Consider the following 27,878-nt stretch of genomic DNA (forward strand, 5'->3'; position numbering starts at 1 on the left):
CTTTCCCCACAGCTGCAAAGACAGTAGTTTTTCCTTGGTACGGAGAAATCTCTGCTTAGGTCCATCTTCCCCACATGTTACATCAAGTTAGAAACAATGACAACTTCACAGTAACTCTCCACAGTGTGCATGGTCCTTTGGGAAACACCTAGTTGCAAATCTACATAGAGACTGGAACGAGGGTAGATTGACGGAATTATAATTAGCTTCATGATTTTGCCTTCCCCCTTCCCCAATCTGAAATTCTGTGCTCAGTCTGAGCCAGTGAAATCAGATGAACAAACACTGAAGTAAACATACTAATCTGCCTTCAGAAAAACAAAGAGGTGGCTCTCATATGACAAACAGTACCTGGAAATGACAAGAAATTAGGGAAAGAAAGGCTTTCCAAAAACAGGAGGAAGAAATAGCATGCTAGTGGATGCATCAGCAGGAACTGAATTGAGCAAAAGTAGATGTTTAGGTATGTAGATTTTTAAGGGGTGGGAAGAGAGAAAATATGCTTCTATTGAAATATACTGCTTGAAAACCTGGAAAAATGTGTGCTAAACTCTACTCCTACACTCTGACTGAAGGCTGCTAGTAATTGCTCACGATCACTAGCTTATATCAGCCCAACTCCTGTAGAAATAGGAAAGACCAGAAGAGTAAGAAGCTTAATGTCAGACTAGAAGATTTTGCTATATAAAGAGTTTTAAGTGCTTCTTTGTAAGCAGTAACAGGACTCATTTTTGCTGTGACTAGCATTACTATTGCTAGGGGAGGGGAAGAGAATGCTGTTACTTAAACACCTCACAACAAGTTGAGGAGTTTGGGTATGTATGTGGCTAATAAAACAGGCACCGCCATTTGAGAGTGAGGCTCAAATGACAGGCTCTTTGAAAATCAGGTGCATCCGCCCCTTTCTGATCTGCCAAAAAGCAAAGGATACATTTAAATGTCAACCTCTTCTGTAAGCTGTATCCACTTTAGAAACAGGTATCACTCTGCAGAGATTCAAAACAGCCACTCCTCATTTTTTCTTTTCAGAAGACTGTCACCTTAATACAAGCTCACAGTTGTGCATCTCGCATCAGAGATCAGTTACTTCTGCTTCCTGAGCCTCCCAGGCCTTCCCTCATGGCTGACCTTACCTACTTCCCCAATTTTGTCCAAGGGCCTTTCCACAAGACTCAGGGAACACCTAGAAGCAAAAGCCCAGCATGGTTCTAGTTCCCATACTCAAAGAAGATGATGCCTCCACAGTGACATTAACAGCTTCTTCTTCGTGAAGTAACCATGCTTTCAAAAGCATCCACAGAGCAGTAAAAATTACTAGAGCTAATAATGATGAAGGAAGGTATCAGCAAGGGACAGAGAGCAGAAACAACCAAAGAGTGAACAGCAGTCCCATGTTAACAAAGCTCCCAAACACTCAGTTCAGGAAAGGTGGTCCCAATCTTTCTCTAGATTATGATTGCTTAGGCACATCCTGACCCTAATCCTCTTCTTTACAAAAGGTAAGTAGGATGTGGAAGGCTTTTTCTTTGCTTTTTTATTGGTACATGTCAAGGAAGTTGGAAACTACTGTCAGACTCTATGTAAAGGTGTATTTCTTTGTGACAGATGAGTTTTTTAAACACATTAAGTTCATCTCTAATTTCTGTAGCCAGGACCCATTTTCACAGCAGACATTTCCCAACACAGATCCCATTACTGTAGCACCCTAATATGATATTTGGGTTTCTGGGCCAGAAAGTGTCACTCTTCAGGTAATGCCATTGCTCAAGCAAGTGATCTTACTTAGAAGTCTGGAAATACAGGCATTTCCCAATTAGGTATTCCTCAGAAAAACATTTATGCAACATACTAAAATTTATCAGGGTCATATTTCTTAAAAGATTTTGTTTTATTACACTGAAGATGCTTGAGTGTGTGAGAACTCAATCAGCATTTTCCTCTTAAATCCTGTCACAGAATTGCATCAACATGATGCTGAGACAAGAAACAGCCTTTTCAGCTGAGGGAGAGAGGAAGGACTAAAGTCATTTGAAAATTTTTGAAGATTATAAACAAATAACATTCTAAGAGACTAATAGGGAGTCTTCTGCCAGGACCCTTCCCAGTCAGGTGTCATGTGTTAAGCTAACATCCTCCATGCACCCCCCTGGACGTCTGCAGTTCAAGACATTTTGTATTCAGACTTCACACCATAAATCGTGCTAACGTTGTATAAGCAAGTTATCGAGAGGTCACCCAAAAAAAGAAAAACCCAGGTTATGAAGGACTCCGGCCAGCATGCAAGACATTCAATATTACACAGCAGAGCATCTGTCACATCTAATGATAGCAACCATTTCAGCCATGCTGGGCTCTGTTTCTGTTTATACATTGAGGGAGGAAAAAAGGTCTTCTAACACTCAGGTCTGCGAGATGCAAAGAACCATAACACACATCAACATCTATGGAGTCAAGCTCCTTGACTGAGCAAACAGGAATACGTACCTTTTGATCTTCTGTGAATTCTGAGTTGTTGTGTTGAGACTGGGCCTCTTTTTGTAGATGTCTTGCTAATCTGGATGGGGGGAAACAAAATTGTAGAGTGGGAACACAATGCAGAGCCCCCCTCCCCCAACACAGTCTCCAGAAAAAGGGCCCCAGACTACTGCTCCAAACAGTTTCCTTTTCACACAGTTTTCTATAGCTATGGTAGGCCATACTAAGAAAAAAAAAAACAACAACACAGAAGATGGACAAAGTATACAACTATATTAGGGGAGAATAACTACATAACTACATATATAACGTATCATGTAGGGAGAACAGGTAAGGAAGCCCTTCTAGCCAACAGCCCCTTTTGCAAGTACTGACCTTTTTTCTCCCCCCCCTTTTTAAAAACAAACAAACAAACAAAAAAACCTAACACTATACTGCCTGTGGAGAAGACCCACTGCAGTAAAAGCCCCCATGCATTTCACAGGGATAATCTGAGGCAACTCTGATTGCCAGGAGGAGCGAGCGAGCGCGCGCAGGCAGAGAGGCAGCTGGTGCCCTAGGTAATGGCCACATGCTCTCCTGCTGCTGGAAACCAAGCGCAGGGCGGCTTGGCCAAGGCTCTCGGGGTGTATTAGTTCACATTTGCTCCTGTCAGCATCACATGTGGAGCTGAGACTCCACCCATTATCACCACGGAGGCAAGAGTATCAAGGGGTTTGGAAAGTAACAGTAAGCAAATAGCACAAGAAAGCGAAAGGAAGCTAGAGAGCATTTGAAGGGAATCTATGGGAAGAGTTATAGTTTCCGTCCGGGGAGGAAGGAGAAAATTAAACAAGCAAAACCTCTGTGCAATTGTTGCCATTCCCTGTAAATAATTTAGAAAAAAAAAAATGCAGGGGGGGAGAAATAACCAATGACAACAACAGTACTCAAGACATCTTAATACACTTCTGTCCGGAATCTCCTCACAATTTTACATTGTTAAAGGAATTCAGCTTCTCACCACTGGTGCAGTGGACATTAGCCTGATTTGGGGGGGGTTAAAATAGAAGCATACACAAAAACAGATTACCATCAAAACAGATTACCATCAAAGTCTTCGGCAGAACCCAATTCTTCCTTTACTTTTTATAAAAAAATAAGCTCCATTAAAAAGACACAAGGATTGAAGTCACCACTGTAGCTTTCAACTAGTGCTAGTGAAAAACCAACCAAAGGGGACAAGATAACAACACAACTCAGTGGCATTACCCTCCTCTATAAAAGGGAGAAGATGGTGACAGAAAAGTCAAAAAGCACAAACATACTAGCACCCAAATACACAGTCCTCTCCTGCCACCCTGGTGGTGTGCCTGAAAGGATACAAGGCAAGTGTCGGATGCACAATACATAGAGCATTGAAGAATCATGATTTAAGAAAACATCACCATAGCAGCAATAAGCCACCCACAAGAAACAGCATTACAGAATTAACATTTGTGCAAGCATCAGTAACACAACAATCTTTCTATTTGTCAGTGATACAAAAAAACCCACCCTAATCCAAATAAATGCATCTGTTATCCCACCCTAAGTTTGTTCAAAGCTGGATCAGACCAAGTTCCATCAACAGGGATATCCAACAGAGAAGGTCTTGATGATGGCTCAGAGGGCTCTTGCATGAGTGAGTGCCTGACTGAACATAGGACAATCTTTAGGCCAAGCTTCCTGCACTTGCAGGAGTAACATAAAGACCTAAGCAGATGTAGGTCCCTCTGGACACAGGAGGCAAATAATTGTGTTCTGTGTCAACAGCCGTTAAATCCATGAAATGAACTAGCTGAGGCTCACGGAAATGTTCTTCAGTGTCAGCAAGCTCACCATACTCAAATTATCCCCAGCCTTCCCATGTTGATCAGTACAGACCTTGCTAATGTTAGCTGCACCTAACCACCTGCAGCAACACACTTGTTAATCCCATTGCAGATTACCGGTTGAGCAGGCAACAGCATAAAGCCATGATGATATTTCTCTCCAGAGTTACAAGTAGATATCTCACTCTGTGCCTCTTACTGGCAGCTTCTACCCTACTGATTGAAATTGCTATTAATCCATCTGTGATACTACAAGTGGATATGCACACTGAGAAGGTTCTGCTCCTTTCCAAGAAATATCTCCTTGTAATCTTTTGATCTTCTCTTCCCTTTCTCCTCCATGCTGGAACCCCAAAGAGTTCGTCTACTGACTACTTCTGTCCTTCAGCAGAAATTCACTGATAAGCTTGAGAGAGTATCTTACAGTACTACTATCCAAGGCAAGCTTTCTTACAAAGACATCACACCGCTATGAAGTCTGAAGGAAGCAAGGGCACAGAGATCACCTCAGCTCTTGTCAGATACACGTGATGCTGGGAGAAAGGGAATGGAAGTTATAGTTCAACTCTCAAACTGGACTGTCTGCAGAAGTTTAGAGACCTTACTTCTTAGTGAAGTATGCTCAGAGTGAAACGCCTGAAAAATGTCATTAAAGGAAACCGACTGCTGAGACTGTCATGATGGTTTGGAGCATTAGGGTCCTACTAGACACCTCACAGATGTCTGTATAAGGGCAGTTATTCAAAATATCTTCCTTTACTTTCTGACGAATGTTTTTTCTTCTCAGATGCAGATCTGGAAAAGAACTTCTTTCCATCCCAGTGCCAAGGTTTGCAGTGACAGCTTGCCCTGATCCAAAGACCATCAGCAAACTGCAAATAACTGAACCTGCATCACCCATCCTATCTGGTGAGGGAATGACCTGATGAGATTACAGCATCTCCTGACTCTGTGCTGCACCTGGCCAGCACTCTCTTTGCTCTGAACGGCAGGTGAGCCAGCAGCCAGCACAGAGTTAGAGCCCATAACTTGAGCAGCCCTGAATAGCTCTAGAAGACTTCTCAGATGGCATCTCTTTGGCTTTCTCTGGGGGAACAAATGCAAACCCTCTGGACTTCTTCCAGAAAACTCACCGAAGAAACTCATCCTGCACTACTCAGACCACACGGAAAGAGCTCCCATCTTCACGGCCAAGAGCGCACTAAAATAGCGCATTTGGCTACAGCTCTCGGGGTGTTTCTAAGGACACAAGCAGCGGCTCTCCGGCGACAGCACCGACGCTCCCCGGTGCTTTGGGGGCCCCCCGGGTACACCCACCCTCTCGGGGGTGCACCAGCCACGGCTTTCGCCAGCCCACGGGCTGCCGGGGCGCGCGCGAGCGCGGCGGCCGGGGTGGCTCCCGCCTCGCTGCCGCCGCCGCCGCCGGGCCCCCCCGGGGCCGGGGCCGGGGCAGGGCAGCCACCGGTCAGAGGTCCGCCCGGGGCCGCCGGGGGCGGGTTCTGGCCGCCGCCTCCCCACGGGAGGCACCAGCGGCGGCTGGCGGCACCTGCCCCGCGCTTCCCCGCCGCGCCACACAGCCGCGGGCAGCCCGCCGGGCGCCGGCGACGGGGCGGGGGCCCGAGGCCTAGGCGCCGCCGCCCCCGCGCCTCCCGCCCGGGCCCCCGCGGCGGCGCGGCCCGCGGCGGCCCCACTCACATCTGGTACTCGTCGATGGCCTCCACCAGCTGCCCCCAGGAGTCGAAGTCGGTGCCCTTCCTGAAGCTGGCGCCCCAGCGCTGCAGGAGGCTCCGGGCCGCCTCCGACATAGCCCCAGCACTAGGGCACCATGCTCACCCCGGGGCCGGGGGATCGCGCCGGGCAGCCGCTCCCGCCAGCGCCGCCGCCGCCGCCGCCGGCCCAGCCCAGCCCAGCCCAGCCCAGCCGCCGCGACAACCAAGCGCTGCGGCCGCCTCCCGCCAGCGCCGCCCAGCGAGGTAGGCTGCGCCGGCCGCGCCCCGCCGGCGCCATCGCTACCGAGGCAACCGCCGCCCCCCGTTGGCCCGCCCGCAGGCTGGGGAGGGGCGCGCTTCCGCCTCGGTAGGTGTCATGGCGGCGGGGGTCACGTGGCCGTGGCCGCTGCGCTCCGGAGGGCTCCGGGCGCTCCCTGCAGGCCTCGGCGGCGGCGGCCGGGCGGCACCGCTTGGCTTCTTCCCCTGCTCCCGGCCGGCGGTACCGCCGCGGAAGCTCGCCCGTGCCCGGTGAGTAGCGGCGCCCCTGTGCAGCCGGGCGGGGCGGCCGCCGGGCCGCGGCGAGCCCCTGCTCTCCACGGAGCCCGTCCCGTCCCCGTGCGTGGTGCGGGGGGGCCGCGGGGCCTGGTGGGGCCTCCCCGGGCGCTTCCCGGGCCCGGGGCGTCGCCGCGGCGGGCAGGGCCGGAGCCGGGGCAGCGCCCGTGCGCCAGGGGCACGGCAGTGCCGGACAGGGGGAGCTCGGCCTTGCCCGGGCTCGCCGCCCACTCGCGCCTGGCGCAGGCGGCCTGGGGGCAGCCGCGCCGCCTCGCTGCCGCCGGGGTGCGGGAGGGCGGCGGGCGCGGGGGGGGGCCGGGACAACCGGCGGGATCGATGCGATCGGCCGGCCGTACCGCGCGGAACGATGACATCCGCTCTGCACTCGCGCCGCCTGCGGCGGGGGGCTGCCTGACGCACCAACGGCAGCGCGCGGCCGGGGCAGGGCAGGGGCGGAAGCGGCCGCGGGCGGAAGCGCCGGGGCGGGGCCTGTGCGGGCGGCGGGCTGGACTGGGCCGGGGCGGCCGGGGGGAGCGCGGCTGCTGCCGGGGCCGCCGGGACTCAGCGGGACTCGCGCCGCCGGGAGCCGCGCCGCGCCGCCGCGTGCTCGGGCAGGTGCCGGGGCGCCGTTAGCCCGCGGCGGCTGCCCGGGGCCTTCGGCGAGGTAACGGTGCTGCTGCTGTGTGGAAGCGGCCTGGGGAAGGCGGCCAGGCCCGGACCGGCCGGGGAGGCCGGGCAGCAAGGTGGGCCGGAGTCGCAACCTGTCTCGATCAGTGTCTCCCCCCCCGTCGAGTAAAAACTGCCGAGTTGTCACCTGCAGGGAGCAAAAGACGGTTCAGGTGATAAAAGTTGCCCAGAAGTGTTCTCTCGGTAAGCACCTGTCAAACTGTCTGTTGCCTTGAATGAGCCTGAAGGTTGTCTTAGCGTCTGTCCGCTGTTAAACCGAGTTGCTGTGCAGGTGGATGAAAGATTCATTGATAGTTATTGAGGTTATAGAGAGGTCAGTCACAAAGTGCTGGTCAGTGACCTTGAATACAGTAAGGGATAGCTACTTTGGCAGATCTGCTTCTTTCAGCTAAGCTGCACAGTGTTTATGATGATGAATTTACAGATTCAAGAAAGATCGTAGGATAATTCATGTTGGAAGGGACCTTAGGAGTTCTCCAGTCCAACCTCTTGCTTGAAGCAGGATCAGCTATGAGGTCAGACCAGGTTGCTCAGGGCTTTTCCAGTTGCGTCTTGAAAAACTTTGAGGATGGAGACTGCATTACCTCTTAGGACAACTTGTTCCACTGCCTGACTGTCCTTGTGGTGAAAAAGTTTCTCCTTTTATCCAGTGCAAACCTCCCTTGTTTTAGCTTATGCCCATGATACCTCATCCTCCCACAGTTCACCACTGGGAAAAGCTTGTAAAAGCATCTCATAGGAATGCTTACATTATATATGTTATCTGAAATTGAAATGAAAGAATAGAAAATAATCCATTTTAGCTGTACTCTACCAAATTTCCCGATCTGTTGCATGTACGTAACCATATCCATGTTTACAGCATTGTTTACTATGTAATGGCAGCTTGGTTTCTTTTATATTCATAATGGCACAATAAAAGCTAGTAATAGTTTGACCAGGCACATCATAATGACTTCAACAAATTGAGATGTACCTGTAACTTAAGATGTGAAATATATGACCTCATAGAAGAGCTAATAATTGTTCTTTTGAGTAAGAAAATATGCAGTAATATATCTACCCTACTTTGTTTCAGAAAAATTATGTATTTCAACAAAATGAAGTTGTAATACTAAGTGTGTGGATGATGAAGACAAAGTCTATGAAAGCTTAGTGCTTCAAGTTCAAGTAATCTCTTCCTTGTAATTATTTGTAAAATTTTGCAAATTCATTTCTTTTCTAACTGTTTACATTTTGAATGTGTTTTTCTGAGCTGACAAGCATGACACATACAGCACCTCAGTTTTACCTGTCACTAGAGCTAATCATTTCCTTCCGTTCTTTAGATTTGGCATAATCAACACTACAGAAAGAAAATGACCCACTGGTTTCATCGCAACCCTTTGAAGGCTACAGCTCCTGTTTCCTTCAATTTTTATGGGGTAGCTACCACTCCTGGTGCAACAAAGATTTGCAAGTAAGTGCTTGTGATCAACTTCAGTCTGTCTCTCACAGTTTAGAGGACATCTTGGCAAGTGATGGTTACTCATAAATTTTTGTTCTGAAGATACTAGAAATGTGTAGGCTGGAAGACAATAAAACACTGATAGCATTGAGCAGTTCATTACAAAGAATGAATTATCCAGTTTTCAAGTCTTTTACTGTATAGCAAGGCCTATTATAATAACTCAGAGGCAAAAGACTAAACATTTCATTGTGTCTCTGATGACTGTGCACTCTTCTGCAAAAGGATTATTTTAAGTAATTTCCATAAGTGAATAAGGCATGAGTGTTCTATTGTAGACAGGAATATAATGAAAAGAGATCTCAGTTTATTTTGCAGATCTGTTCTTATTTATTCGTGTGCTCATCCCATTCTAACATTGAAGAATATTTCTGCTTGTTACTTCTCTTCCCTTCCCCTGCACCCAACCTCTTTGTGGATAAAGAAATATCTCTTTTTAGTCTGTGTTTGAACAAGAAATTGATAGTGTGTAGTGGTTATCTGTTGCTATCTGATTCTTTGGTTTAAAGTACAGACCATTTTGGACAGTCTTATGTATTCAGAGGAGATAGGAAGATTTTTCTATGTTTATTAGCTTCTTGCTAAGTATCACAGAATCACAGAGTGGTTGAGGTTGAAAGGGACCTCTGGAGATCATCTAGTCCAACCTTTCTGCTCAAGCAGGGTCACCTAGAGCATGTTGCACAGGATCATGTACAGATGGGTTTTGAATATCTCCAGAGAAGGAGACTCCACAGCCTCTCAGGGCAACCTGTTCCAGTGCTCTGTCACCCTCACAGTAAAGAAGTTTTTCTTCATATTCAGATGGAACTTCCTGTGTTTCAGTTTGTATCCATTGCCTCTTGCTCTGTCAGTGGGCACCACTGAAAAGAGTCTTGTCCCATCCTCTTGACACCCTCCCTTCAGATACTTGTACACGTTGATAAGATCCCCTCTCAGCCTTCTCTTCTCTAGGCTAAACAGGCCCAGCTCTCTCAGCCTTTCCTCATAAGAGAGATGTTCCAGTCCCCTAATCATCTTTGTAGCCCTTCACTGGACTTGCTCCAGTAGTGCCATGTCTCTCTCATACTGGGGAGCCCAGAACTGGACGCAGTACTCCAGATGTGGCCTCACCAGGGCTGAGTAGAGGGGGAGGATCACCTCCCTCGACCTGCTGGCAACACTCTTCCTGATGCACCCCAGGATCCCATTGGCCTTCTTGGCCACAAGGGCACATTGCTGCCTCGTGCTTAAGTTGGTGTCCACCAGCACTCCCAGGTCCTTCTCCGCAGAGCTGCTTTCCAGCAGGTCAGCCCCCAGCCTGTACTGGTGCATGGGGTTATTCCTCCCCAGGTGCAGGACCCTGCACTTGCCTTTGTTGAACTTCATGAGGTTCCTCTCCGCCCACCTCTCCAGCCTGTCCAGGTCTCTCTGAATGGCAGCACAGCCCTCTGGGGTATCAGCCACTCCTCCCAGTTTTGTATCATCAGCAAACTTGCTGAGGGTGCACTCCGTGCCTTCATCCAGGTCATTGATGAAGAAGTTGAACAAGACTGGACGCAGTACTGACCCCTGGGGGACACCGCTAGCTACAGGCCTCCAACTAGACTGTGCCGCTGATCACAACTCTCTGAGCTCTGCCATTCAGCCAGTTCTCAATCCACCTCACTGTCCACTCATCTAACCCACACTTCCTGAGCTTGTCTATGAGGATGTTATGGGAGACAGTGTCAAAAGCCTTGCTGAAGTCAAGGTAGACAACATCCACTGCTCTCCCCTCATCTACCCAGGCAGTCATTCCATCATAGAAGGCTATCAGATTGGTTAGGCATGATTTCCCCTTGGCGAAGCCATGCTGACTACTCCTGATCACCTTCTTTTCCTCCACATGCTTAGAGATGACCTCCAGGATGAGCTGCTCCATCCCCTTTCCAGGGATGGAGGTGAAGCTGACTGGCCTGTAGTTTCCCAGGTCCTCCTTCTTGCCCTTTTTGAAGACTGGGGTGACATTGGCTTTCTTCCAGTCCTCAGGCACCTCTCCTGTTCTCCATGACCTTTCAAAGATGATGGAGAGTGGCCTAGCAATAACATCCGCCAGCTTCCTCAGCATTCGTGGGTGCATCCCATCGGGGCCCATGTGGGTGTCAAGTTTGCCTAAATGATCTCTAATCCGATCCTCCTCGACCAAGGGAAAGTCTTCCTTTCTCCAGACTCTCTCTCTTGTCTCCAGGGTCTCGGATTCCTGAGAATACTGATGAATACTGATGTATTTGAAGAAGCCCTTCTTGTTGTCCTTGACATCCCTTGCCAGATTTAATTCCAAACGGGCCTTAGCCTTCCCCGTTGCATCCCTGCATACTCTGACAACGTTCCTATATTCCTCCCAAGTGGCCTGTCCCCTTTTCCACGTTCTGTATACTTCCTTCTTCTGGTTGACTTTTGCCAGGAGCTCCTTGCTCATCCACGCAGGTCTCCTGCCCCCTTTGCTTGACTTCCTACTCATAGGGATGCACTGATCTTGAGCTTGCAGAAGGTGATCCTTGAATATTAACCATCTGTCTTGGACCCCCCTTCCTTTTAGGGCCCTAACCCATGGGGTTCCTCCAAGTAGGTCCCTGAAGAGGCCAAATTTTGCTCTCCTGAAGTCCAGGGTTGCAATCCTACTTATTGCCCTGCTTCCTCCACGCAGGATCCTGAATTCCACCATCCCATGGTCACTGCAGCCAAGGCTGCCCCCAACCTTCACATCTTCCACCAGTCCTTCTTTGTTTGTTAGTACAACGTTCAGCAGCACACCTCTCCTTGTTGGCTCCTCCACCACCTATGTCAAGAAGTTGTCACCAGTGCTCTGCAGGAACCTCCTGGACTGTTTGTGCCTAGCTGTGTTGTCTTTCCAGCAGATATCAGGGTGGTTGAAGTCCCCCACAAGAACCAGGGCCTGGGATCGTGAGGCTACTTCCAGCTGTCTGTAGAAGGCCTCATCGACTTCCTCTTCCTGATCAGGTGGCCTGTAGTAAACACCCACAACAGTGCCAACTACCCTGTCACTATAACTCTCCCCTTCCTGCATCTTTCCTAGTTTAAAGCCCTCCTTACCAGGTTGGCCAACCTGTTGGCAAAGGCACATGTGCCCAACTTAGTGAGGTGGATCCCATCTCTCCTCATGAGTTGTTGATCTTCAAACAGGGTCCCATGATAGTAGAAACCAAAACCCTGTTGCCAAGACCAGCGGCGCAGCCAGTTGTTAACTTAGAAAATCTGTCTCCTCCTCCTCCCATCCTTCCCCCTCACTGGCAGGATTGAGGAGAAAATTACCTGGACTCCCAGACCCTTGACCACCAGAGTCACCTACGTAACTAAAGTACCTCTCCTTGTGTTAAGATAGCTAAGCTGAACACCAGCTTCACTTTCTTAGCTAAAAGAGCAAGCTATGATGGTATGCATGGGTGGGTACATTTTTTTTTAATAGAATATTTTGGTGTAGAGTTTCTTGGTTTCCTTTTTCTTCCTTTTTTTTCCCTCCGTACAGTGATTTAAGATTATCTCGAACACGACTGTTGGAGCTGTTTACTGACCTGAGTTGTAATCCAGAAATGATGAAGAATGCAACTGACTTGTACTTCTCACTCTTGCAAGGTAGGAACATGCAAAACTGCTGATAAGTCAAGAGGTCTTTCATATAATTTGAGTTTTAATGACACTGCTAAGAGTATATGTTGTACTAATCTTATATAAAGAAGCTCTGTGCTTCTTAGGAAGACAAGTATCTTTGTGGGTTCCCTGCTTGTTACCAATCATGAGCGCTCACCAGGCCCTTTCTACAGGTTTCAGTATCCTTTGTGACCTGCCAGTACCAGGTGTTGGCAGTCCTGTCCTCTTGTTTTTAACCTCACTCAGCTTTCTGCTGGAGACTGTTGTACTGAATTGCTCCTTTAGAATAAATTGAATCTATTACTTAGTCGATAGGGGTCGTTCTTTAGTGTAAACTCCTGATTTGTCTAAAGCTAGATAATAGACTCCTTGCCGGTTTACACTTCTGTTGCTTATCTTAGGTGCATATATAGCTTCTTGTTACTGTAGTATCTACATTTTCAGTAAATGGTCACCTATGATGGCTCAGATGCATTTCCTTGAAACCTTCCTCCTACCAATATTTTGATAACCTCCTCTTTGCAGTCAGATACTTGGACAAGTTACTTAAGATTGAGAGTTGTCAGAAATCAGCTGATTCATGAAAACAAAGTGTTTTGTTTTGTTTTGTTTCCACTTTGTGGCAAGTGAAACAGTTCAAGTTGCTGTAGCACACTTAGTCTCTAGGAGGGTGTAAGCTAATTAGACATTCTAGATAAAGGTAAGATAACAGTCCAAGTTGCTGCAGACAAGATTTGAAGAGTGTCTTCAAGAAAGCACCATAATTGGTCGCTAAAATCTTCTTCATGTGGAAGAAACAACTATTCTCTCTTTCTGAACATCTGACAACATCTAGCGTTGTAGCCTAAATGGCTACTGTTGCAAGTCTTGAATTTTTGAACTCTGTAAAATGCTAGCAGGCGTAAGCCAGTTTTCACGCAAGAAAATTCCTCCTTGGGTCTGCATATGCTAGCATTTGTACATCCCGTAGGAAGAGCTCCTTCCTGCTCACTGTCCCTTTCTGAGCAGCTGGCTATAAAGAATCAGTTTCCTGCAGCCCTTGAGATAAAATAGCTGACCTCTAAGCGAGTCCTTGCTTACAAGCCCTTTTTCCTCTCCCTGTTGACCAAGCAGTTTCTCCTGAAATTCCCCTGTCACCACTGTAGTAGCAGGGACAGTCATGGACTCACCTTGAGTAGCCCCAGCCATCCAGTACCTGGGCCAGCCAAAATCCCCACTAGTCACCATATGGGGGCGTGCAGACATCTGCAAGATTTTCCTTGAACAATCACAACTCACAGGATTGAACTGATAAGCTACTGGGCAAGGAGTTTCTTATGCTAGCTATTTTGTCTTGTTGCAAGCCTTGTTCTCAAGATATTGAGGAATAAAAGCCTCGGGAAATAACACAGATCTTTAAGCTCTACAGCAAAAACATTCCTTTATCTATATCTGTATTCTCATTGGTCCCCATTCCTTTCATTACTTGTTTCTGTTTCTCATTTTGAGATTGCCTTTTGGTACATGTTTTATTTTATAGGTTTTATTATTTCACTGGATGACTCTTCCCAGGAATGCAAGTTGCGATATATTCAGAATTTCAAATGGACAGACACATTACAAGGACAAGTTCCAAGGTATGTGTGCTTCCACCATTACAGGGTACGCAGATATTTTCTTTTGGTCTGTTACATGCACCTGTGCCAGCTGGTGTGTGAGGGAAAACTTAAGTGTAGCAAAATTTTGGCCACACGGTAGTTTCCAAAAGCTTGTTGCTTTATGTTTTTAATAATTGCTGTACTCTTCTGTGCTGAATGTTCTGAAGCATGTGTTGCCTTATTTGTGATAATGCAGTTACATGATGGATCAACTAAAACACAGTGAATCCTTCTACAAATTATATGTACAGTTAGCTAGAGGAGTACAAAAAAAGAGCTTTGAGAGTATTTGTGAATTAAATGTGATAGTATAGATTACTGCTGTTTAAAACTGACTCTTTCATTTGGCCCTGTTGCTTGATTAGTGTGTTCTGACTTTTCTGAAGTCCACATGTTGCTCCGAGTCTGATTTTTTTGCTCCTGTTCTCTAAAACTCCTAGTAGATGTGGAAGCTGCAAACAAAGTTTTTGTTTTAAATAGGAATATTGATCTGGAAAGAACCTCCTGGATTATTCAGTCGCCTGTTGGCTATTGTTGATGATCCCATTGTATAATTACACTTACAGATTTTTCAAATGTTATCTAGAAGTAGTGTTCAATTCCCTTACAGCTTTTATTCCCCTTGAAAGACAATATATTGATTAGGATTCTCTCTTAATTTTCTCACGGTTGTACCCGTTTGTTCTTGTGCCAACATTATTTCTCCCACACTCACACCTTTCGTTTTAAAGATGTTTAGTTTCTAAGCTACACTGAGCTTGTGATGGCAAGTTAACTCTTTTCAAAGAACAAGCATGTTTTTAACTTCTGAAATGTCCTGCTATTTATACATGCCATTTGACTGCAGTTATATACATGCTTGCAATAAAATACGTTTTGAGAGATGTAGCAATGAATGTAGAATGAACTTAGCAGCTACAACTTTAAAGTAGGCATTCCAGAGTGAGGCTTTCCACAAAATGTGCAATTAAAAAAAAAAAAAAGATGGAAAAATGTCAGCCACACCCAAAGCTAAACAAATCTCAAGTTACTGTTTTAAAATAAAAGTTCCCAAATGTGAAGGGTAGGCATTTGAATATGGGAAATTATAATTATGAGCTCTTGGAGGGAGTAAGCAAAAACTGAAGTCTCTTTTAGTCATTTCAACAAATAGGAAGTTCTGAATTGGAAATTATTGACTTCTTAAATTAAAACTATTTTACAGAGAGAAATGCCAACTTATGCTGCAGAATTCTAAAAGAGAATTTGTCAGAACAAAATGGAAAGCATTAAATTGTTTGGAGGTTGTTTTGGGATTTCTGTCTCTTTCTTTAGTTCCCAGCAGGATGCAGTGTTTGAACTGGTTTCCATGGGATTTAATGTAGCTCTGTGGTACACAAAATATGCATCAAGACTCGCTGGAAAAGAAGAGTAAGTGTTTTTCTTTTCTTAGTAATTCCGTTGCAGCAATATTCCATGAAAAATTTAGTAGGTTCTGAGTTTTGACTGCTGTAGCATATGTCCAACAGACACAGCTATAAGTTCCAAGGAGGCAGCTGGCCTTCATTCATGTGCTTTAATGTCCAAGTGCACCTCAATCCCTCCTTGCATCTATGAACAGTGTATTAATACTATATGACTGTGATATAGGGAAAGCATTAGCTGTAAATAAACTCTTCATCAGTCCTACTCTAGATGTCTAGTTCCAAGATTTGAATTCCCAAAATCACAGCTCTGCTGCCTCTTAACCCTACAGGTTTCTAAAGCTCTTGGCTTTTAACACTGAGGCTCCCTTTCAGTTGAAAGTCAGTACAAGGTGTTACTTTTTTTTCCCCAAATTAGTTTCATTTGTTTATTTAGTGATTGGGTGTTACAAGAAACTTCTTCACCAGAAAGGTAGCACTGCATAGGTTACTCAGAGGGACTGTGGGCTCTCTGTTCTTGCAAGACACCAAGATTCAGCTAGACAAGGCCATAGCTGACCAGTTCTACTTTTGGCAATAGTCCAGCTCCAAGCAGGAGGTGGGACTAAATGACATCAGAGGTCCTTTCCAACCAACATTTCTGTGATTCATTCTGTGTTCTGCCCTTTCTTAGTATAACAGAAGATGAAGCGAAAGATGTTCACAGAAGCCTGAAGATAGCAGCTGGGATTTTTAAGCATTTGAAGGTAGAAAAATTTTCTTTGCTGTCTGTTCCCTAAGTTGTCTCTGATTAGAGTACTTGGCTTCTTGTCTTAGAAGGACTTTGCTTTTCTGATGAAGTTAGAGAATATTTGAACAAACACCTCCTACTCTCTGAATGATACAGAAAAGAAAAGGGTATTACTTTGTTGTGCTACCACTCAGTTTCTGCTGCTCTTTCTCAGTGGCAGTGGAGTAGTAATCAAGTCTGGGCAGTAGCATGTGCAACAATGTAGCCAGGCATCTTGTGATCCTCACTCAGCGTTGCATCCATTTAGGAAAAGCATCAAATATTCCCCATTTAGGGACTTGCTTTGAATTAGCGATAGTGATACTAAGCTTAACTAACTTTGAGACTTGCTTTATACTTAGGAAAGTCATATTCCAAAATTGATTACACCTGTAGAAAAGGGAAGAGATTTAGAAGCTCGACTTATAGACTCTTACATCATACAGTGCCAAGCTGAAGCTCAAGAAGGTATCTTTAAATATGCATGTTTGTTGGGGGTGGGAAGTGACAGTCTATATCTGTGGGTTTCTTTGATGTCTCATGAAGTCCACTTGGTAGCGATGATAGTTTTCTCCTGAAGTACTGTGGCTTAGTGGGGAGGGTTGTTTCCAAAGAAACTTCCCGTTATAGGAGGAGGAAACACCAAAGATCAGTCTGATATTACAAATTTGACCAGTTTTGAAGAACTTGTTTGTGACAATCCTCCCCCCTCCTTTTTTCCTTTCATGCAGTCTCTCCAACACCATTCTTACCTAACATAAATTCCAGTTCATTTACTTAAAAATATTTGGTGCTTCTGTTAGTCTTCTGGTTAATCTTCTTTCAGTTTTTCTATTAATTTGGAATCATCCTATTCAAGTAACAGTCTGTCTTCATTCTGTAGTCTGTTTGACTTGTGAGAATATAATACTTGTTTTCTGCTTATGCAGGGGTGTTAAAATGCTAAATAGCTTTTCTAGGTTTGTTGAGACATTTTCAATTAGACTTTAGTACTGTGGTGTCGGATTTTCTTTCAGTGACAATTGCCCGGGCTATTGAGTTGAAACATAATCCAGGTTTAATAGCTGCTCTTGCTTATGAAACAGCTAACTTCTACCAAAAAGCTGGTAAGTGTCTTGTTTTGTATCCTTAGTGACCTGGTTTATGCATTCTTGCCAGCAGACATACTTCACCCGCCCATCAATTGTGGTATTAATGCTGTTTCTCAGTGGATACGCTTTGCATGTTTAGTTTCTATTTAGTGTGTTCAAGGCTTCAGTTACCAATGTGACAGATATATTTTGATAAGGCCTTATTTTTTTGTAGGCATCTTTTTCTGTAGCTACTAGTAGGAAATGCTGGTGAGAGGAGCTAGAAGACAGAGTAATGTCTTGAGATATGTAATAGCAGGTCTTGCCAGCAAACAAATGGTTGATGTAAACAGAGCATGTTCAGCTCTCTTTGGCAAGCAGAGTATGATGCAGACTGTAAAGCGTGCAGCAGGTTAATTATGTACATCCTTCCAAATAAGAAAGTTGATCTGTGGGCTTACTGAGGCGAGTCAGAAAAGGGCAAAAATGCAGGAGTCAGTATGGGAGATGGAATACTGTAACAAACATAGACTTTTTTAGGTCACTACTTGAAATTAAGCTAGGAACAAACTTGGAAATGCTGCCTAAAAGTATTTAGGAAAATTAGCCTTCCAGGCTTAGTGGACAGCATTTCCAGGGGTTCTAGGAGCAACTGCATGATAGCTCAATGAACTGCATACTTGTTTTTTTCATGGTTTCTCTGTGCCTTTGCAGGAATCATTTTTGTCACTTGTTTCTAACCACTTTGTAGTTAAGATCCATTGCTGACTTTAAGAATTCTGCTCTTTGAGTTTATACAGGATTTTTATGTTTCCAAATGTCTTAAAGAGTAATGTTGCTTACCTGTTCATAGATCAAACATTATCCAGTTTGGATCCAACCTATGTAGGTAAATGGAGGAAGTACTTAAACTTGAAGACCTGTTTCTATATGGCCTATGTAAGTACTGGGTTGACATTGCTCACAGTTTTTAATGTTGTCTAGACAGGGAATGGGGGATGAGTATTGTCTTGACCTTGTTATCATGCTGTGAAGAGATACTCTGCAGTGTCAATGGCATTTGAAGTGTTTTTATTGAGCCAGGTGAAATTCCTGCTATATAGAATTTATTGCCATCACTTATCTCTAAGTGAATCAGGTCAGGTTGAGCATAATACTTATCTTCCATTATCTGTATCACAATCTGATTCTAGACATAATTCAGAGATGATCATCTTTTCTAAAGCTCTGAATGAAACCGCATCAAATAATGTTTGTTGCCATTCCAGGTCCTGTCCCTTTTGTGTGACTGATCTCTTAGCAAGTGTAGTGGCACTTTAGGGATCATCCGCTACTGGACTTGCTGTTTATGTCAGAACCTATGATCTGGCTCTTTTTAACTGTTTAGTTTCAGGCTTTTTTACAGTGCAAGTCATCTTTATCTTGCTTTAAAACTGTATCTAAAAGCTGCATGTTTTTTAGCAAGCATGAGAGGTGAGGGAGAGTCAGAGCTGTGGTACTTTTTTTGAAGTACCTAATTTGTATAAAATGGGCTATGGCAGGTTAGGTAATATTTTCATGTCTCTTCTGATGGTATAGCCAGGAACGTATGCATTAGTTCATGGGAATATTTCTGTGCTTACAGAATTTGGTACTTAAGTAATTTAAACTCAGTATCTCCTAATAATAGAAAAGAGGCTGTTCAGTTCTCAGCAGAATACAGTACTATCTTTAAGCATGAGTTTGCTGGAATGGGAGTTTTTTGGGTGCAAAAGTTATTTGGACTATGGCAAAATATCTCAAACAGGCAGTAGAATCCTTCATCTCTTCTAGATTATGTGATGTTGGTTGCAGTCTCAGTTATTGAGTATTCAGGTGGTTTAGTTTTTAGTCTTCACTTTTGTAAACTTGACTGGGGTTCATCATCTTTCTGCTGGTGGGATTTAATGCTACACACTGATGCAGTGGAGAGAATTAGGCTACGTACTACTGCTTTTGGTAAAATAGCCCTCCTGAAGCTCCAAGTTGCTGTTGACTAAACTACATCCAGACCTGCGACAGCTTGCTTTAGGCCTAGCTTAGGTCTAATAGGTATGCTGAGCTGCATTGTTCAGCGTAAATGTGCTCAGTCATTGGTGAGTGCTGCTTTGACTTGCCTTCCCAAATTGTCAGCTTTCTGCAGGTGATGACAGCTTCAAAGAGATGCAGCTCTGATGGAAGGAAGGAAGAGCAGAAGTTAACTGGTGTGGGAAGTGCCCAGTGATACTGATAATGATGTTGTCCTCTCTCATTAGGCATACTGTTACCATGGTCAGACTTTGCTGACCAGTGATAAGTGTGGGGAAGCAATCAGATCTCTACAGGAATCAGAAAAATGTAAGTGTGATTGAGAATGGATTGCGGGGTGCGATGATGACACGTGTGTTTTATTTTGCTGTATTGTGTGGTGTTTGCTTTCCTGGTGAAAATCCAGCACAGTTTTGAACAGAGGCAGTATATTTTGTTTTAGGTCTGTCTTACTGAAGACTGTCTTTCATAATGGGGCTGCAGAAAATTTCAACTTTCCTTCTCAGCCTATGAAGACTGGCTTTGAGCCGTCTACATTACCATTTAAAAAACAGTTGTCTGGTCATTGTATTTTCTGGTCTGTGTGTTAAGTTACAGCAACCTCCAAATCACAAAGTTGCAGTATCATGCATTAAATAGTAAAAATACACTATGATTCCTCTCAAAGCTTTTTTTTTTTTTAAACAGATTTTGATGCTTTCTGTCCTTTCTGTTCCTTTGGAAGGCAGATTAGGGGAGCTAACTAGAGTTGTTACAGTAATTCAGGGTCTTTCCCCCATCCTTTTCTCTTCAAAGGTATTGCTTATATGCAAAGATACTGCTCAAACTGTCTTGCCTAAAGAGGGGTGACTTTTGTTGTATCCCAGTGGCCTGCACTGCGTTACTTTACCACAACAAATAAAAACATTCAAATCATCTAACTTGAAAGTTTTAATATCAATTTCAAAAGTAGATAAGGGAAAAATGGAATGAAAGCATAAATTAAATTGGATTACTTTCCATAAAACAAATCTTGTTTTTTTTTACTGTGCCTTCTGTTCAGAGAAAAGTGCCTCTTTCCCCACCCCTTATTGTACTACTGTTTATTTTTGGGTATCAACACTGCACAGACACCTTCATACCCACTCGTGTTTCCTACTGTGTTCCAGAGTTTTTAGGCTTACTCATATATTTTGCCCCACAAATAAGAATTCTTCCCTTCTCCCTACCCAGAAAGCTTATCTTTTTTTTTTGTTCATAGTCACTTTTTGAATGCAGTAAATCTTGGCTGGAGGTGCTGCCCTTGAGCATGTTTATTTTATTTCCAAGAAATAAGAAGCCTGAATGGAGTCTGGTATCTCTTAAAACTAAAGCAACTGTAAATCAGAACTGCCATTTAATAGACTCATGTAACTGATTTTTATTACAATGCTTTCTTGTGAAGTTTTTGCCAAGGCTGAAGCATTGTGCAAAGAATATGGAGAAACCAAAGGACCTGGGACTACAGCCAAACCTTCTGGACATCTCTTCTTTAGGAAATTAGGAAGTTTGATTAAGAACACTCTAGAAAAATGCCAGAGAGAGAATGGATTCATGTGAGTAATTCCTGGTTGGTATAGTACTCTGTATGGATTGTTAATACCTCATTTGCTTTTGCTTTGGGATGGGATGGTAAATTTTACTCTCCAATTCTGATACACCTTTAAGGCACAGCATGTAATTTGCAGAATTGCAAATTTATCTTTGACATCCTCTCAGCAGATTTACTGTCGGTCTGGTGTTAACTGTTGCCCTCTCCCTGTTCTATGCCAGTTCAGCTGGGCAGGTTGGACTGACATGCTGGAGAGGTTAAGCTGTCTTCTTCCTTCTGTCATCTGCCTTTTTGTTCTTTTTGCTTCTGCACAAGAGAGAGTCCTGCAGAGATTTCTGTGTTGCTCTAATGCCCTCTTCCCTGCTGCTGGGGTCTAGCAGGCAAAGAGGACAGAGGGGAAATGGAGAAGACTAGTAGTTTATTGTGCCTTGCTAGCAGGAAAGTTGAAACACAGTCGTGCCATCAGTAAAGAATATGCTTAGAGTGCTAGGAGCTCTACTAGCGTAACTAATAGTGTGAATAGGGTATGCTTTAGTTATTGTCTCTTCCAAAAAGAGTTTGGAAGCAGTTTAAAATAGCATTATTAGTTCAGCTTTAGAATTCTCTTGCTGATTTCCTTCTTTCCTCTTCTCCTCTTATGATTTAGTATTCCATAATAGATAATATTTCCTCCTTTACAATATTTAAAGACCTGTATAGTAGGGGAATTGACTAAACACAAAGGATTGTCAGGTACATCAAGATAAACTGAAGAAAGGAAAAAAATGCTCTACTCTGCTTTGGTTTCAATAACTGTTGATAGTTCATAGCTTATAACAGCAATATGCTGGAGATTTCAACATATCCATGTCCCTCTAGAACCAAAATGTGAAGGAGAAACCAGGTAACCCTTGCATGTCTTCAGAGATATGCCTGCCGTAGAGCTCTGCCTGGAGCACAGGAAGCAGGGTAGTGTGTACCAGTAATTGTCAGTTTTCAGTTATTATCAAATAGGATAGATTTATATCCTCGTTCAGGCTGTGTATTGTAGCAAGTCTTTATGGATGTTGCAGTGTTGGTACTATTATGCACTTTGGAATACCAAAGCTGATTTTGCAGTAGCAGAGGAAAAGAGCTGTATCAGCCTCTTCACCTTTTTTGGGAGGTATTTTAAATCCTCATTTGGATTTTTAAGATTTTGGGGCGGGGCAAAAATTGCTCTTTTCATTGAAGCATTGGGAAGAATGGTTATCAAATAGGAAAGAACCCAACTAGTTATTTGGGGAGGAACAATGTCAAGGAGGAGTTGCTTTTGTTCTTGTGAAGCTTGTTGATAGAATGCATGTCGGATGATGCCGTAATGACATGGAATGAGAGCAGCAATGGTAGCCACTGTGAAAGGCCAGGCTGTTTTCCTTTGGAATTGCAAATGAGACCCGCAGATATAGTGTGCTGTGTTTAAAACATCTTACCATATTCTATTGCAGTTATTTTCAAAAGGTGCCAGCAGAGGCTCCCCAGCTGGAACTGAAAGCAAACTATGGCTTAGTAGAGCCTGTTCCTTTTGAATTTCCTGCCCTGAATGCACACTGGACTCCTGAAACACTTGCTGCATTTGATCTCACCAAGAGGCCAAAGGATGACACTGTAAGATTCTCTTATTTACTGTTCTTTCCCATCAGCTTTATTGTATGTATAATACAAAGTTGCCATTTTGCTCTTCTGACATGCTCCCCAGCTCAGTGCAGGGCATAGACATCAGGCTACCACCTGAGTTCAGACTTCCACTGTGCAAAGAGGCAAGTCAGTTAATCTCTTTGTTGCACTGTCAGCATATGGAAGTTATGGGGTCACCAAGTCCTGAGTAGGAGGAAATTCAGTAACGTGTGTAAGATACTGAGATGCTTCAGGAGTGAATGCTACAGAAAGTTTCTTTTTAAAAGAGATCCATTTAAGGTTACTGAAATAGAGAAGACTTGACTTTTTTCCCCCCTCTTTGTTCAAAGCCTTCAGCTTTGAGAAGAGAGGGGACTATTAGATTAGCATATGTAAAGTTAGCAGTACATGAATACTTGGCAGACATAGTGGTTTTTACTTGTGGTATTTTAAATCTTTTTTCTTTTTGTTTGCAGGCTAAACCGAAACCAGATGAAGATGTAAAACCTCTGAAGGAACCAGATATAAAGCCTCAAAAAGACAGCGGCTGCCAGATTTCTTAAGTGCCATAAGTGCTTTGAATTCCCTTTAAAACTATATGAATTGGACTTCGGGGCTCTTAGTTCTGATCCTCCTTTTTCTGATTCTTCTTTTTAATTTAGAATACTAATTTAATTTGTTTTTATTAGTATGAGTCTATCTTGCTTGAGAATGTGGTGGATTTCTGGAAGAAATGTATTTATATTTGACTTATTTTTGGTTTTAGCGGAATATCATAGAATGAATGGGCTTAAATGTCCCTATTGTGCCTCTAGAGAGTTTCTTTTTATGGGTTTAGTTTTCTACCCACAAATAGCAAAGGAAAAATCATGGCTGTAACACTTGAGGATTTTCCATTAAATTATATGCTACATAATGTCAAATTCTACGAACAGATATGAGCATGAACAGTTATGTTTATTTAGGTTTGTCCCAAAGGCTTAACTCCCTGTCATGTTCTGATTCACTTAACTGTAGTGACTGAAGAAAAGCTGGATTTGTTATGTAGCATTTGTACAGTGTTTCACAGGACTTTCACAGAATTTGGAAAACTTGAAGTTCTGCATAATTGGAGCACAGTTTATATTCTTCTAAAAGTATTGGACTCTGTTCTTTCCTTTATAGATTTGGGTTCCTTTATCAGAGTTTACAGTAAGGTATTTTAGCTTGACTGTCCTTAAATTAAAATCCTTTAATATCAGATTGCATTTGAAAGTGATGCAGCAAGTAATGAGGAAGCTCTTAAAGGTAATGCATCAGTGTCATTCATTCATAGTTCTTGAATCTAGAAAGATTTTAAAAGGTTGAGAGCTGCAGATGGTTAAAATCCCCTGGCACTAGAAAAGCTCAATTTGGATGCGTGAAGTTGTCATGCATAAGATAATGGGGTTGTAATTAAGATGCTTTGTTTCCATCTGGGTAGTGTCTGTAAGAAGCCATCAGGAGAACAGGTAGGAAAGTTTAGCTGAAGAGCTAATGACACAATTGGGACATAAAGCTCTAGATTTCCTTTACACCGTATGTAAACAGTTTCTCAGTATCACACTGAAATCAGCTGCATATGAAGAGAATTTACCGAAAGCCAAGTCCAGAGAAGACTGAGGAGGAAAGTATTTTGTAGAACTTGCTTCTTCCATATCTTCCTACTGTGGAAAACCTGACAGTATTCTTTAGTACTGAGCACTCCAAAACATCCATGTCAACAAGTTTTCTGATTTGTTGCAAATGTAAAAGAATGATATCTGGTGTGTGTGTTGAAGTGAGAGCCTTGCAGTCTCCAGGTCCCAGTTGCTGCCTTTCATTCTATCTGAGAAAGAAACTGAACAGCCTGAAAATGTTCCTGTTTAAACAAAGCATGGTGATACATGCATTTAGCATGACAGATACTGTGAACACATTCCTTGCATTGTACTGTTTGGTTTGGTTCACCTTTCGCTCTTCTAAGCAAGAACCACTAATTCAGTGGTTCTGTGTTTGAAATCTTTTGTGGGACTGGACCAGCTTACCAGGTGTGTAGCTCCTTGAAGGCTTGTGGAACAAAAGCTATAGAGGGGGTTAATGTGAACACAAGACTTCCTTGGATATTGGACCAAAGTACACAATTCATTGCTGTAAAAGACAAAGAGGATCTTAATGCTGACTGCCATGGGTGAATCAAATGCAAAACTCACTCCATCCAGTGATAAATCTTTCTTTCAACCAGTTCTGCACGTTAAAAATAAGTACAAAATCCAGAGGATCACTTTGGAAGAACAAGTTTCTGTTTTGAAGGGGCTTATGTGGGTGGTGGGTAGTAAGTATCTAGAGAGATTTATATCAGAAATTTATGTCCATTCCTTCCAACTGCACAGCATACAGAAAGAGGTGACTGGGGTGTATTTGATGAAGAATTACTCAGATCTCTTCATAACTTGATCAGTTGACTTCTTAGGCTTCTTGCATAGTTAAAAGACTGAGTTTAGGATTTGCCAGAATGGAGTGTGGAGCTACTCTGCCAATACAGATTTTAATACCCTTAAAAACTTATTACAGCTGTAGTCATCTGCATCTGCTTAGCCTGACCCCTTTAAGGATCAGGATTCGATTAACTGGATTTCATAATCATGAATTGTCAGTTGCTCATTGTTTTTCAGAAGTCTGTGTCTGTCAATGCTGATAGGTCTCAACCTACTTAATGGTTCTTTCTAAACACACTAGATTCCGTTTTCCTTCTTCCCCCTCACTTTCCCTCCCATCTGCTACACACTATGGCACAGACTCACCTTTGTTTGCTAATGCACACATGTGTGCTGGGACTCATTTCCAGTGAGGCTTTTCACCATGGGTGTATTTCAGTGTATGTGTATCTTAAAATAAAAAGAGCAAATCTTGACTAAATCACTCCCAAAAAATATCTTAGAAAAGATTATTTTATGGAATTGCAATTTTTAATTCTTTGGAGGCTTTCTCAAACCAAGTGGTTTGTTTGAATCAAATTCCCTGTAAATAGCTTTGGGTATAAGCAACTGGATTGTGTCAGATTATGGCATTACTTAAGCCTAGCTGTGTAACCTCTTATGCCATAGCTGTTTCAGTAAATATGATGTAGTAGTTTAAAAATAGCCTAATGGAACAAACTAATTTACTTATGTTGCTTTTCAAGACGAACTTTGTTTACTTGTAGTTTAAAATCCTATGGCAAACATTGAAGGGTTTTGCCCAAGAATAAGGAACCTGAGATTGTTTGCTTTGCCAAGCAAATATATAGAATGCTGTCAGTCAACAGGCAGTTTTTCTCTTTGGTTTTGTTTGAAAGTGGTGAGAATTATTGTACATAATATTTAGAATAACTGTCCAATAGCCTGAGGAATTTAGGTGACTTGACTGGGAGTTTCAGTTAATCTGGAAACCTAGCAGCCACTTTCCTTCTGTTATGGTTTCCTGTAATAATTTTTTTTAATAATGTATTTTGAATGTTGACTTTTTAATATCCTCATGCTGCAAGAGCCCATTTTTGTGGCCTGTCTCTGGGTTTAGAGGCTCTGATGGCTAAACCTGCAGATGTCATTCATATAATAATGTCTTAAAAACTTGTGCTCAGTCTGAACTAGGACAAAACTGCTGCTGAATAAAATACTGAGCATTGGGCCCTCTATTTTTGTGCTTTTAAAAACGCACTGATCATCTTAGTATACTAAAAAGCAAATCATTAAGTTCTCTAAGAATTAGACTTTGAGACCTTTACACTTCTTGATGCTTCATGTTCCTGGGTTTACAGCAGTTAATCTCCATCTGGTGTGTGACACTCCTAGAACCGAAGGACTGAATTTAGCCCTTGGATGCCAATGCCTGCCTGCCACTGGATCCAGTGGGGAGTTTTGCTTGTCAGCCTAAGGATAACATTTGGTCACTTGAATGTTCAGCATGAATATGTGGTGTGTCTGTAATGATGGTATTGGTTCATAGTATAAGCAAGAAAAAATACCTGTATCTGTGTAGAATATAGCCAACTTTGCACTTTAGAAATTTCTAATCTTGCAATTTCAGTACAATACAATGTGTTTGTAAATATTCCTTCCTGTCTTTTTAATTTTGTTGCGCTGATTTCAGTACTGTGGTATTGGTACAATTTTTATGGGAAACATTACTAAAATGTATTTTTAATTGTCTATGTATAAAATGAACTTATGAAGCATATCTCTATCTTCAGTACAGAGGGAACATGAGACAGTAATTCATCTGTTTTCCATGTCAATTAAGAAAAGCTAAGTTTATCTCTACTGGCTGGGGGATCATATATAATATTTCGTCTCGTTCCTATGCCTAGCATCTGAAACCGAAGCTTCAGCATTAACATCAATCCTGTTTATGCTTATTACTTATCCCTAAAAATCTGTCTCTAGAGATCATTATTGCCAAATTAACAAAGCAGTGTGAGCTAGATGGGGTTTTTTTAGACTGGCCCAATTAAGGGAGGAATAAAACCCATTGAAAATGACTGTCTGGCATGGAAGACCCCTGTAGTGGGGTTCTGTTTCCAGATCCTGAGTGTGCAGCATTGCTGCCCTTCCACAACAGATCATAGATTTGCTCAGATCATTCCCCACTGGAGACACTTTTCCAACAAATGTCACTCAGCAACAGAGGGGGCTCTTGATCAGCTTTTTGTGTAGTAAGGCCCACCTTGTTTGGCGCTGGCGTCTTTATGGGTTACAAACTAGTGTTTCAAGCAAGTGTATACTCTGATTAATTAATTGGTCAATCTCACCATGGTTTATTCCATTCAAACAGCCTTATTTTATGAAGACAGTCACCATGCAGTCTTAGGTTTGATAGTTTGAAAATTTGTATATAACCACCAGTTTCAGAATACTATTTAAAATAAAAATAAGCAATCAATGTGTTATTTTTTGTTTCATTATTTAAAATTTTTAGCAGAAATAATATGAGTCTGTGTCGAATGTTACTTTCTCCAATTTAATTCAAATATAGTAATGAAAAGAGAACACTTTATGCTTGGAGTATGTCTAAAGGAGGGTTTAACTAAGCAAGTCACAGTTGTGTGACAGTTACACAGTTCACACAGTTATGTGATTTGGGTACATAAGGAAGCAAGTTAGTAGCTACAATTATGCACATGAAGTTATGTGGCAGGAAGAGAGAAGGTGGAATTTCCAGACTTCGGGGTTTTTTTGTTTTGGGCTTTTTCTTTTTAAGGCTTGTTTTTTGTGTGCCAATGCAAAATCGGAGTGCTTGCAAAGTTCTGTGCCGTTGCGGGATATTCAGTATACTACATTAAAGGGTCATTTGGCAAATG

General features: G+C 43.2%; 2 protein-coding genes across 4 annotated transcripts in view; one reads left to right on the forward strand and one right to left on the reverse strand.

Moving 5' to 3' along the window:
* The window catches only part of AIDA (axin interactor, dorsalization associated), a 31,280-nt gene extending 25,030 nt beyond the window's left edge, over nt 1-6,250 (reverse strand). For both annotated transcript variants that reach the window (XM_067292900.1, XM_067292899.1), the window contains exons 1-2: nt 6,024-6,250; nt 2,485-2,554 (exon numbers count right to left, since the gene is read on the reverse strand). In XM_067292900.1, coding sequence (XP_067149001.1) covers nt 2,485-2,554; nt 6,024-6,133 — 180 coding nt within the window. In that variant the 5' untranslated portion in view covers nt 6,134-6,250. The remainder of the gene's footprint in view (nt 1-2,484; nt 2,555-6,023) is intronic.
* A 248-nt stretch (nt 6,251-6,498) lies between these two features.
* Nucleotides 6,499-27,460, forward strand: BROX (BRO1 domain and CAAX motif containing). Of its 2 annotated transcripts, none has more exons than XM_067292901.1 (13): nt 6,499-6,565; nt 8,605-8,735; nt 12,292-12,398; nt 13,933-14,029; nt 15,365-15,460; nt 16,127-16,199; nt 16,585-16,690; nt 17,239-17,328; nt 18,146-18,231; nt 19,566-19,647; nt 20,762-20,912; nt 22,375-22,534; nt 23,020-27,460. In XM_067292901.1, the coding sequence occupies exons 2-13, from the start codon at nt 8,635-8,637 to the stop codon at nt 23,104-23,106; spliced, it is 1,236 nt and encodes a 411-aa protein (XP_067149002.1). In that variant the 5' UTR covers nt 6,499-6,565; nt 8,605-8,634; the 3' UTR covers nt 23,107-27,460. The 2 variants fall into 2 exon arrangements, with proteins under 2 accessions (XP_067149002.1, XP_013815064.1); XM_013959610.2 differs by lacking the exon at nt 6,499-6,565 and adding an exon at nt 7,204-7,459.
* Nucleotides 27,461-27,878: the final 418 nt, after the last annotated feature.

The sequence above is a fragment of the Apteryx mantelli genome, chromosome 3 (genome assembly GCF_036417845.1).
Source record: "Apteryx mantelli isolate bAptMan1 chromosome 3, bAptMan1.hap1, whole genome shotgun sequence".
Taxonomy (NCBI): Eukaryota; Metazoa; Chordata; class Aves; order Apterygiformes; family Apterygidae; genus Apteryx; species Apteryx mantelli.